The sequence below is a fragment of the Sparus aurata genome, chromosome 23 (assembly GCF_900880675.1).
Source record: "Sparus aurata chromosome 23, fSpaAur1.1, whole genome shotgun sequence".
Lineage (NCBI taxonomy): Eukaryota > Metazoa > Chordata > Actinopteri > Spariformes > Sparidae > Sparus > Sparus aurata.
This window is the reverse complement of record NC_044209.1, coordinates 28,348,140-28,360,794: the sequence shown is the minus strand read 5'-3', so window position 1 is coordinate 28,360,794 and position 12,655 is coordinate 28,348,140. Positions and strand designations below refer to the sequence as shown.

General features: G+C 42.2%; 1 protein-coding gene across 1 annotated transcript; it reads right to left on the bottom strand.

The window, feature by feature from the left end:
• Positions 1-183: 183 nt before the first annotated feature.
• On the bottom strand, positions 184-10,352 carry LOC115575648 (polycomb protein suz12-B-like). The gene is made up of 16 exons (XM_030407864.1): positions 10,180-10,352; positions 9,449-9,494; positions 9,269-9,333; positions 6,101-6,169; positions 5,798-5,847; positions 5,612-5,697; positions 5,263-5,509; positions 4,949-5,051; positions 4,752-4,857; positions 4,030-4,204; positions 3,844-3,932; positions 3,575-3,718; positions 3,310-3,467; positions 2,996-3,194; positions 2,788-2,867; positions 184-2,613 (listed from the first exon to the last, which is right to left on the bottom strand). The coding sequence occupies exons 1-16, from the start codon at positions 10,350-10,352 to the stop codon at positions 2,190-2,192; spliced, it is 2,214 nt and encodes a 737-aa protein (XP_030263724.1). The 3' UTR covers positions 184-2,189.
• Between the last annotated feature and the right edge of the window lie 2,303 nt (positions 10,353-12,655).

Sequence of the window (12,655 nt, the reverse complement as noted above, 5' to 3'; positions counted from 1 at the left end):
CTACTGCCGGCTGACGAGACGAGAGGTTTTCTTTTTCTATCCCCCCAAAAATGTTCAAAATATGAGCTCAATTTTACACAAAAAGCTGGTCGTGATATTACAAATCTTCTCGCATATTGTCGTTTGTGAGTCACTGACGTGGGATCAGATGTAATTTGAGTGAAAGCAACAGACCACATCCTGTTTAATAGTACAAAATTGTTCTTTTAATAGAAAACCATTTTGACTCCACATAAATGTTCACAACGTTACGCTGGTTTGTTAACATACATTGAAGAAAAAGTCTTGTTTTCTTGACATGGCTCCTCCCATCCTGTGCAAAATGCTGCTGGTCTCGTGTGAATGAACAAAGAAGACGAGAAAAACCTGCAGTGGACTCTCAGAAACCAGAACTGTGCGTGCTGGGTTTGGATCAGCATCACACTTCTGACTGATGTAAAGCTTTTCAAGAGCTGAGTCACAAGCAAATCTGAATAAATGTCATCAAACCTCTGAACATTTGTTTTGTTTTCTTCATTTCGAGGCAGTGATTTTCAGGTTTTTGTTCTTTTTTTTCCATTTTTAAAACAAGAAGTTTTCACAGGAGACGAGAAACAAGAGCGGAGAAATCTGCAGAAACTGTATCCCCCTTTGGTCTGTAAACTAAGAAACTACTAAACCTGCCGGGCGGCTGTCAGGTTTCCAAACAATCAGAACTCCAACGCTAATTTATTACACATATATTCAGTCTTATGTACATAACGGCAGGTGCAGCCACAGGGGAAAAAAAATAGACTAAACCAGCTGGAATATGACACTTCAGTCTAGTTGATGATTTAATTATCATTTAGTCAATTAATGATTTAAGTTGATAAATTGGGGATAATGCAGACGAGCAGTTACCGGAGCTCTCGTGTCAGACTGAGAGGATTCAGCTCATAAAAGAGACACAAAAGCAGCAAATTCACAAACTGGAACGAGCACCTGACGCAACAGTTCTGTAACGGTTTGAGTTTAAAGGAGGCTTTGTGAGGGACGAACCTGCATCTTCTGCCCAAATCAGACAAACGACCGGCTCGGACTGAACTCAGAGGACACACCGCTTCTGCTCTGCCTTGAATCGTGGATTTCAAAAAGGAGGAGGAGGAATATAATGAGTCTGTTTAAAGAACCAACACCACATCTTGTGAAGGCGTTTGTGAGCGCTGGCAGTAGAGGTCGCTGTAAGGAAGGAAAGGAAGGAGCCGAGATGCATCCGGATGATCACCGAGTGTTTCTGAGGAGTAAAAAGACGTAGCACCAGCAGTAGAAACTGCACTGGAAGTGAGTGTGGAGGCACAGAGAGTGTCCCGGGTGAATCCTCCTGATTTGTCTGCGAGTGTAAACATGTGACATGAGCCCTCGAAGGACTCAAGTCCTTACAAAAATGAATAATATAATAAATATCATTATATACTGGTGATCAGATGGAGTGAGTGAGAGTGTGAAGCTGCAGCAGCTTCAGTTCAGACCTTATCAGACTCGTGTGGAAGGTCACTGATTGGCTCTTCACACGGAGGAAGACAGAAGACACGATCACAGTTTGTTAACTGAACTGCAGAGCGAGCACAAAACGATCAGATCTCACTTCCTTCCATGCAAACCACCGGGACAAACAATGTTTGTTTTTTTACACAGAGAAATAAAGAACTTCATGTAGAACGTTTGCCGAATTTATGAGAAAGCCCAAATAGTTGAGAATTAGTCAGAGACGGTGTTGTACAAAGTTTATATAGTTTCTAAGAACTCAACAACTCACTAAATTGAGCGTTCTGTTAAGGGAGTCTGGTGAATTTCTCCAAGAAGTGTCAGCTGAAATGTCACAGCTGAGGTCTACAACATGAACTGAATTACTTTTGTGCTCGCTCCATAGTTTAGTTAATAAAAGTTTGGGGTTGAACATGATGGGACGAGGGCGGGTGACTGACCAGAACCAGAACCCTGTTACATCTACAGCGTTGTCGGGTCACATGACACAGAATAACAAGACAATAACGATGATTACCAGCTTCAAGTTCTCACTGTTCAAAGTAATGAAATGATGAACGCCTCTGAGGAATCTCTTCATTTTGTTTGTGAAAACATAATCCCTGCAGTAACCTGTGTGTTTGAGCACCTGTTTGCTTTGTTGAAACCACTCGTCCAGTTTGTGGATCTTTGCTGATTGACAGTCAGTTTAAAACGGATCCATTGTTGGAGAGTTTCTGCTCCTGCTGCTGCTGCTGCTGCTGCTGCTGGTTCCCGTTCTCCTGAGCGCCGCTGCTAGTCTCGTCACTACAGGGTTTATACTCAGACGGATCGAGATCAGGATCTGGATCCGGCTCCGGCTGGGACTCCACGGCCGTCTCCCAGTCCTCCTCCTCCTCTTCTTCCTCTTCCTCATCCTCCTCTCTGTCTCTCTGATTGGTCTGGCTCTGCGTGAGGCGGAGTCGGGCCATGGCCTGGTCGATGGTCTGAGTGGTGATCAGGTTGAAGTCGTGCATGCTGATCAGGTGCAGCAGGAAGTTGCGGAAGAGGTTGTGTTTGACGATGTGGGCGGCGTTGTGTTCGGCAAACAGCAGGCAGGCCACGTTCATCTGGTTGTCTGCGATGAAGCTGGACGGAGGAGAGAAGAGTCGGCGTGAATTAAAACACATTTTCTTTCAGCTACAAACTGTAGAGTTTCTGCCTTGTCAATCATCTTTGAGTTACTTTAGTCTTCACTTTCACTTCCCCAAAGTTTAGGCAAACTAAATCAGACCTGATAAACCATCCCTGCTTCATACACACCCGCGTTTCATGACGTGGAGGTTCCACAGCTTCATGATCTCCTTCTCGCCCTCGTTGACGTCGGTGAAATCCTCAATTTGCTGCAGTGAGAGCAGAGAAATCAGACTTTAGACAGAAACTAATCGCTTCTTATGTCTGAGCAAACAGTCAGAGAAAAGCAGAAAATTCATCCTGACACGATCATTTATTCATCCCGCTGTTAACCCACCTTGGCGGTCTTCTCTTTGAGCCAGTCTGGGTCCCTCTCATCCTCGCTGTCCACCTCCATCTCCTGCGGCCGCAGCGGCACGCAGCTGTCGCTGTGGAAGTAAAGGCGGTTGTGTCCGCTGATGTACGTCCTCTGCTGCTCCCGATCGCCGTCCTCAGACTCCAGAAACTCAGACAGACTCGCCTTCGTCCTCTTGGGTCTGGACAGAAAGAGTGGGCAGAGAGACAAGACACATTTATCTTTATGAAGAAGATATCCAGGAACAGGAATTATTGGCACTTTTGCAAATATTTCAGTCTAATCATCAGGAGTACCTGCAGGTGAGAACGTGTGTGACGGCGGTCCTCTTGACCGGGCCGTTCCTGCTGAAGGCGAAGCCCGGCTGGTTGTGGATGTCCTGCGGGTTTCCAGCATACGAACCATCGTAACTGTCGTTGATGGAGACCTCGATCTTTGCTCCTTTAGGATGAGGCTGCCGAGCATCACAGGAGTTATTATTGCATTGTTATTAATGCTGTGCTGTTTGTCATAGAATTATTTTCTAGTTTTGTATTCATGTAAAGCAGTTTGTACTCTCACCACGTAGTTGAAGATGAAGCGGGAGTGAGACAGTTTGAGGTGTTTGATCAGACTGTAGAGCTTCCTGCAGTTCAGCGTACACCAGGGACAGTGGAGGTCGTCTCTGGCCTCCGTCTGCTGCCGCGTGTTGTTGTTGTACTGGAACTGGACGGAAGTACAGGGGAGAGCGAGCGTTAATGAGCCCAAACAGCACAGACAGAAACAGGATCACGCGTTGGGTTTGACCCCTGCAGAGATAACAGACTGAAGCAGTATCAGGTGAGACTCACCTGGTAGAAGATCCGTAGCTTCTGTCGCGGCTCAGCTGAGATTTGTTCTCTTCTGGTTTGCATCTCATTACTTATGGATTCTTTAACAGCTGCAGCACGGACGAGAAAAACACCATCAGAAACTGTTTCACCACTGACTGATTGATCAAACATGCCGAGTGTGTGCTGCTGTCGCCTGCTGCTCACCCAGCGTGTGCGTGGCTCTCAGGGTGCTGGGTCTGGGCTCCTGGTTGGTCTCAGAGTTGCGGGTGGCCAGAGGTTTGGCCACAGGTGCAGTGGAGCGATCGGACGAGTCGGTGGTCCAGCGCAGGGTGAACTGAAGGGTGGGGCCCTGAGAGAAAGTCTCAAACGGAGGCAAACACTACAAAAAGAGAGCAGAACGTCTCATTAGAGCCGCTTAAACTCATTTATCATCAACATGACAAACAAACACAATCCCTTCAGTTATAGAGGCTGGAGAGGAAGCAAGTTTCACCCACATTCAGTGTGATTGAGGGCAGTTCGTTCTGTTTTTAAAGACCCATGATTACTTTGTTTATCTTGGACATAAATGCTGCCACATAAATACTATAATGCAATAACAGATAAGTGCAGGCATAAACATAAATGAGGTTGTAAAACACATGTTATGCTGCAGGTCCCTACAGAACAGCACCACTGGAGGTTAGGTTTAATCAAATTTGTTTACGTCTGTTCACATCTTTGTTGTGCCGTCATTCGTGGCTTTTCTGATGACTTCTGTTTTTACGTGTATCTTGACCCTGATGACTGAGTTCATTCAGTACATTTCTGAGGAAACAAAACTCCTCTGAAGCATGAAAAGAGGATTCATCTCCCTGCTCGCTTCTGTCTACATTTCTAAACAGTTTCTACTTGATGTGGAGCTGTTTAGCTTCTCTCTCACACACCTTTCCGTCCAGGATTGTCTCCCAGGTCGCCCTCTTCTTATTAACGGGACACTCCTCCATCTCTTGCATAGACACCTCATACTCCCCGTCCAGCAGCTGCAGACGTCTGCACACAAGCACACAGCAGAGATTATAACGAGACGTTTTCCTGTGTGTCAGGAGGCGACAGTTTGAGTGTGAAATGGTGTGAACTTCACCTGTTTTTATCAAAGACTGTCATCTGAGCCACAAATGTGGTTTCTCCCTCCTCCCTGATAGAGGTGCTCCTCCTCTTCCTGTTTACCACTTCCTCTGTAAAATCTGCAACACATGACAAAGTAACATGTCACCCTGCTCTACCACACAGCGCTGAGGAGGAGGAGGCTTCAGACTGGTCTGAACATCCTGATCAGTGACCACAACAAGCAAAACGCTTCACATTATCAAGAAGAACACAATCTTAAAAGAAAGAATTTCATCAAAAACTATTAAAATAAGACCCATGTTCGTTTACAATCGTTTAAAAAACCACCTCTGCTGTGGTGATTCTCTCCGTTGGTCAGGCCGTTGATCTGTGTTCGGGGGTATCCGGGCCTCGACACTCTGAACAGCAGTGAGTAAGACTTGACCATGTGAGAGTTGCTGGGTTCGAACTCGCTGCTGGGGACCAGCAGGGAGGGGACGGAGCCCGGCTTGGCCTGGACTCCAGCACCCGTGTCTGGGTTCAGAGGAACCTGCTTCTTCCCTGTGGGGACCTGCTTCACCGGACAGCTCACATCCTGCACAGAATGACAGCCGCTTAGATCAATTTAGTGCAGAAGCTCTTTTAAAAAATGTTTTAAATCTGCAGTGATGAAGTACCGCCTGATCATCTCACACACCTTCCTCTTCTTGTGACAGACTTTGACCAGCAGCACCTCCAGAGACACCGAGTTCTGCTCGTTCTCACAGTCCTGAGACGGCTTCCCTGAAATCACGACGACACAAACCAGGTAAAAATCTCTTCCAGTAACAGCAGAAGAACTGTGTATGGATAAAAGTACGGCTGACGAGACGGACGAACTTACCAGCTTTATGAAAGAAGCCAGTAAAGGTGAGCTGCAGGTTGGAGGCCAAACTGTGGAAAACAAACAGAAAGAAAAGATGTTATTATTTACACCTTTGCTGTGCTAAAAGGATTGAAGTGAAGTAGGTGCACAAACTCAAGCACACGGTGTAAACAACATCTTATCAAATCAGTGTGGGATGTTGGGGCTTGTGGAGATTTGGATCACAGAGCTGCATGGAGCCGTTTTATGTTTTTTTTGTCCCCAGTGACTTCAGTTGTTTTGGAAAGTGCAGCAACAAATCTGTGTGGAAACGGTATTCACCTGTGAGTCTCCTGTTCGCCTCTCATCTTTTCCACTTTGAACAACAGATTGTCGACCTTGGAGCTTTTCCTGCACATGCAGACACACAGCAGGAGGTTAGCAACAAAACACCACCATCAACACCAACCCACAGGCACAACAACAGATCACGACACAGACAGAGGGAGACTTTCTGATCAGAGTCAGATTAAATTCTTCCAAAGATAGATCCAGTCTGCTGACTATCATCTGCTAAAACTACAAAACAAAGTGTATTATATTATAATCCTGCTGATTTAAAGCAGATACTTCACACAACATGAGTTTCTTTAATTCTTTAGACTAAACTGTTCAGACTGGAATTTGGATGATCTTGTTTTAACAGAAAACAAAAGTTAAGGCCATCATTAGACCTCTAAAACATAACAACATGGTCTGTGAAGGCTGAGATGTTGTGTGGCATTTTACTTTAGTCAGAAAAGTATACATGACATTTTGTTTGGAACCATCTGTTATATTAATGATTTTCTTCACACCAAATGTATTACGTACATATATAACTGTTTTGTCCCCAAAAGAAGAAGAATTTAATGATTCAAACTCCCATTTCGTTGATGCCTCTCACAGTGTTAAACAACAGAATACTGCTGGAACCTATCGACAAGTTATTATTGAACCATCTGCAGTCGAGCCTCGCCACGGCAGTCATGTTCCCGCTGTTACACGGTGGCTGGCATACAGATTACATTTCTTCCCCCGTGTTCACCATCCTTTTGCCTTTTTAAATCAAACTTAAATTGGACAGGGGACGTTACGATTAAGTCATCACTGCAGCAACGCTCCTGCCAGCTACGCAGTGTTCAGACTGAACTGGTGTAAACTGTGATTTGTCAGTTCACAGTATATTCAGCTGACATGTTGGGATCCAGTTCCAGTAGTGCTCACCCAAGACCAAACTTCTGCTTCTAGTTTCAAGCTTTAAGAAGAACTCTGCTAAAACAGCTTGTTACAGACATTCTCGTGCCCTTGAATACTTGACACTTCTATTCTTATCAAACTGTTGCTCAGAGGGAACTTTACCTCTTTCTTCCCTTTCAGTCATCAGTCTGGTTCAACTACAGGACAGCGTTTTATTCTCCATGAAAAAAACAAACCCTTCATACATAGTCTGAACTCGTAAAGGAGGGCTGTTCTTTTTTGAGCTGCACTGAAGCTAAATGGGAAACATGCCCACCTGGCTCAAATCGGCAGCGTGTCGACGGGGGTTTCGAGAGCAGTTTAGTGACCTCACATAATTCCCGGTTCTGTCCAACCTGAGTCGAGGTCTAATGAGCCAAAGTAACTGAAAACACCTGTGAGGCTGTACAAAGCCTCAAGAACCCCCCATACATCTTTAGACTGACATTTACTCTGAATCCAAAGCACCGCGACGTTGGCTCCTGCAAAAACATTTAGTGTGTAATGTGAATGCCATTGTTTTACTGTTCTCCAGGAGGAAATAACTGCAGCTGGACACGCTGCCAGCTGGCTGCCTTTCACTTTAATTGGGTCATAGTTAGATACATAAAACATGAAGAAGACTTCAGATCGAGCGCAGGTAGGAGAAGATATGCAGCCATTTTGAAAACAGCCCTTTCTAAGAGGCAGAACCACTTTACCACCTTTACATGAACAATAAACCAGTTTGACTTTTAGTTTCTGATACAGTAAGTAAAGAACAATAACAGTGTTTAATTTATGAAATCCCTGGCCCTTCTGTTTCTCTGTCAGTCAGTCATGTTATGTGCAAAGTTACTGTGCAATGATTAGATCTTATTCATCTCAAATCACAAGCAGCGTTTCATGTGACTGAAGCATGCACGAGCGCAGCAAAAAGTGAAAGTGAGCCAAGCGGCAGCAGACGAGTGGCCTGGTTCACTGCCTCCACTTCAAATCAGGAATAACGCTGAACATGACGGCTGCCATCTTTACTTTTCAACCAGCCGAAGAACAGAAAGTATTGTCCCTCCAGTCTCATGAGTGCACGACCAAATAAGGACTGACAAAAACTACTAAACTCGATCTCAAGAAAGTTTAACTCTGATAATGATAACGCTACATCTTTAGCTGCAAGTATAAATCAATTAATTACAACTAAATTATTCAACAACTATTTTAATAATTAATCAATCAGTTTGAGTAATTACCAAGACAAACATTTAAAAAACAAATTGTCTGATTACAGCTTATTAAATGTGAATATTTTCTAGTTTCTCTCCTCCTGTAGAACAGTTACCTGAATATATTTGGAATGTGGACAAGAAAGGAACAATTTCACTCATTTCTGACATTTAATAGATCAAAGAATCGACTGATGGAGAAAAACAATCACAGAATAATTCACAATGAAAAGAATCACTACTCACAGCCCTTATATCTTCTTCATCCTTCTTTTTATTTTAAGTTAAAAATGATGGATCAAAAATAATTAGTTTTAGTATAATTTGTTGTAATCTAATCTTTAAAATATGGCATGAACACTACATAAAACCTTTTCACAGATTACTACAGTTAAATACTGAAATAATGACTCAATGGCACCAATACCCAGATAATACTATTTCAATACTTTACTTTTCTGACATTTAATGAGTATTTCTACAAAAGTTATTATTAAAACAGCTGTGCAAGAACAATGCCTTTAAAAACCTGCATAAAACAATCAACCATTTCAGTCACAGTTTCTTGCTAATGGAAAACTTTAAATTATCAGCAAATATTCATCTTCCAGCTACTTGGTACAAACAGATTTGTGCCCGAGCTCTTTCCTTCAACATCACATCCACGTGATAACACAGACAATGCTCTCCGTATTTCAACACACCCCTTCAGAGTAGACTGAACCACAAGAAGCCACATGTGAATACGTGCCGCGTCTGTATGCAAAGCAGCCCAACCGAAAAAAGTCTCTTCTATCTCAGCTTTAACTGAGCCCCCACCTACAGCAGCCTACACGTCGGTTAGCTTCAGATAACACTCTGACCTGATTTTTAAAAGATGGAATACTTCACACCAGGTTTCCATCCAACATATAGTAATGAGAAACAGAGAGAAACTTCACCACAAAAGACAACGGACTTCTATACCAATTAGATTTTCTGCAGCACAACAGCCTGAGAAATCCATCATGATTTGATTATTTTATTTTACCTTTTGGAGTTACTCCTTGAGTTTCTGTGGGACATGTAGGTGAGTGTCCTGTGCAAGAATATAGGCTGGAATATAAAAAGGGACAGATTAAAAAAAATGGTGTTAGAAATCTACTTCATTGTGCCAGGAGGTACAAGAAATATTGGCTCTTATCCCCCTTAAAAAATCAAGGTAACTCACAGCGATCAAGTTCTGGTGCGGAGGAACCTGTAGATTTGGGTCGGTTCTGCAAATAAACACCATCAGCACATTACTTTATGAATCATCCATAATTTAAATGGGAAGTTTGGATCTTTAACAAGCATCAAGCCAAACCAAAAGCATGATAATTCAATATGCTTATCGCCGAAACAGTCATTCATCTAATGAATGAGAAGTTTGTTGCTACATTAATCTTCTTATCATATTTCATTTGACTGTCAAACAAAACAAGACATTATGAGGCATAAAGTTCTGCTCAAGCAACTTGCTCAGCCCATATTTATAAAGATCTGATTAACAGATTAACGGAAAACAATCCTTTACTGCAGCATTGTTTGGGAGACTGTTAAACATGCGGCTGAACAGATACATGCATGTCTGTGTGTAATTACTTTCTGATTTTATCTTCACTTAGATTTAACTGAAATAACCAGACAACATGCAGCTTATAACGTGTGAAGTCAAAAATATAAAAGGGTAAAACACTTCAACAGGTGTAATAAGTGGAAAAGACAAACTGATCATGGCTGAAATCAAACTGTAAAATACTGTCAGTCGATGATCATTTTAAGTGTGAAGGTCAGCTCTACAGCTGCAAAATAATCTATCCCTCGCCACTCTGATGGACTCTGTAAAGCTTCCTGTGACCTTCAATTTAAGTTCAACACTGATATCTATAAATATGAAACTTGATGACAGCAGCAACTCACTCTCGAAGGCCTGCAGGAACAACTCGTGGTCGGCTTGAATGAGCTGCAGGTTGGGCTTTCTTGGCTGCAGCCATCGCAGAGGAGGACGACTGGTACAAGCCGTTGGCTTTTCCTCCAGAACCAAAACCCACCGGGTGGCTTCCACCTGAAGAGCTGTGCTTCTGTGGAGCCATGTCCGAAAAAAATGGCTAAGTAGCTGACCTACGATCAGATGTGAAGTGGTGTAAAGAAATCAGAGAAGAAGAAAAAAGAAAGAAACTCAGGTCGTCTTCCTTTGTCAAAACAAAAGAGCAGCGTTTGTAGAAATCCAGCCGGTCAGGAGAAACACTGTTGAATCCTCATTTTAAAAGCGGTGTAAAGAAGTTTCAGTCTTTTATATTCGACATTGGTGGAGCCACAATCTAGTGTTTTCGTTTCGGTGCTGGTTTAACTGTACCAGAGGTCGGCGAACAGGCTCTAAATGCGCGAAACAAGATATCAGCCTCCGGCAAGCTGACGCGGCTTGCTAGCTAACTGGCTAACTTCCTTAGCCAGCTAGCAATAACGCCGGGCTAACTAGCTAGCATTGTCCGGCACTTTAATATCACTAATGAAGAACTCTAAAGCTGCAGCCAAACGACAACCGGTTAAACACATAAATGGCACAGGTATTCACGGGTTTCGATGCCATACTTTCACCGAAAGTCGCATTCTGTCTCGCCCAGCGCCCGTTGGCAAGCTGTGTTAGCGGTAATGGAAAGCAGCATAAAGTAAAATGGTGGTTATCCGGTCATCATTTTCTAAATAAATTCCACTTAAATTTCAAATTGGGTAAACATATGTTTAACTTAGTTTTTATGAATTCAAAATACAAATATGGAAATCATAAATACATATCCATGAAAACAGCCATCAAAATAAACACACATTATCTTAGAATGACATCCTGATCAATCGCATGCTTTTATTTTGAAAGCATAATCCCTTTGCGTTTCTTCTTCTTCGGTCTACTTTCGGCGGCTTGACAGATGTAGGTTGAAGCTTCCACTGTGACTTGGGTTGAAAGATCCCGCCTTCTGACACCTCTAACCAATCACAGAGCTTGTTTGTAAAAACCCGTGCTCTCATTGGTGGAAATATTTGGCCGGTCTCATTCAACGAATAAGAAGCAGGAGGAGCAGACAGAGGCACATTTGCCGCCTGCAGCATGGCGAGACAGGTTTAAATAAGGTCAAAGACATAAAACGTTATTACATTTAAATAAACAAACACTGATTAAGTCTGTTTTTGAAAGTATTATTTTGTAGAATTAAAGTAATATAAGCTGTATGTTATGATTTTCCTCTGATGTTTTCTTTTTCCTTGAAAAAGCACAGAACATCACATTTTAAATCACTAAAAACAATAATTTTGAGACATCCACTAGTTAAAATACAGGCTAAATAGAAGGTTGTAGCCATGAGAAGTAATATCAGAGCTGTGTCGAATAATTAATGCTAATATCCATCAATTAAACTCACATCTAATGCTTAAACTGTTTAAATTACAAATAATAATTCATTCATTGGAATACTTATTTATTTAATGATACATTTATTTAGCAACGAGTTCGAACAATAGAACAATTATCACACTCCCCTTTTTCACTGTTTTTCATCATAGACAGTGTTTGAGTTTTATGAAAGGTTATTTCTTCAAATGAGATTCCTAAAAACATCCAAACTGTTGTGTTGAAAAATAAAAATAACACGGACACTACCAGAACAGTTTGAAGAGATATTATGTTGGTTGTTTCTCTCCTGAAAAGTGTTCAACATTAGTACAGTGCAGCTGCACATGGACCTAAACCCCGCTGACCCCGAAACATAATGAGGACTAAAATAGCTTCAGCACACACAGTACTCAAACTTACACACCGGTCACATATTTCCACTGTTACCGAGCTGCAGAAATATCCATCAGTGAGCCTAGAAAGTCACTGACAGCACCCTCACTTCAGCTTTGTTTTGCTTTTTTGTTTTACGACCCTCGTGTCGCTTTAATAGCACAACTGTAGCACTGTTCACGTATTTTTCCGTTGAAGTTTTCCATCTCACAAGGCTGTTCTGTCACCGACGATTTCACAGCATATATATAAACAACTTAATGTGATAATGAAGAAGGGCAGAACGTTCTTTCCATTATGGATTATCTGTTTTAATCGTGAAATGGAACAAAAATGCTTAAAACGAGTGAGGGAAAAAAAAAACATCTTGGATTTAAGTTACGATTTATTATTCAAACATATTCCCTTTAATAGTAGCCATGGAAGTGGTTTGTCAAAGTAGCATGAAGTAGTGCATACAGTACTATGAAAGAATTCCAGAAAGTAAGCAGGTACAGTAGTGAAAGTGGTGAAGTAAGAAAAACTTGGATGACTGAGCGGAAACTGTTATTAATAATGTAAACTTGGACACATTAAAACACACAACACTTAATAAAAAGGACCAACCTCCAT

Coding starts and splice junctions, on each gene's coding strand:
- LOC115575648 (XM_030407864.1), bottom strand. CDS start 10,352: ATGGCTCCACAGAAGCACAGCTCTTCAGGTGGAAGCCACCCGGTGGGT. Junction 5,052..5,262: donor AGAGAATCACCACAGCAGAG/GTGGTTTTTTAA, acceptor CATGTGTTGCAG/ATTTTACAGAGGAAGTGGTA. Junction 4,858..4,948: donor ACAGTCTTTGATAAAAACAG/GTGAAGTTCACA, acceptor GCTTGTGTGCAG/ACGTCTGCAGCTGCTGGACG.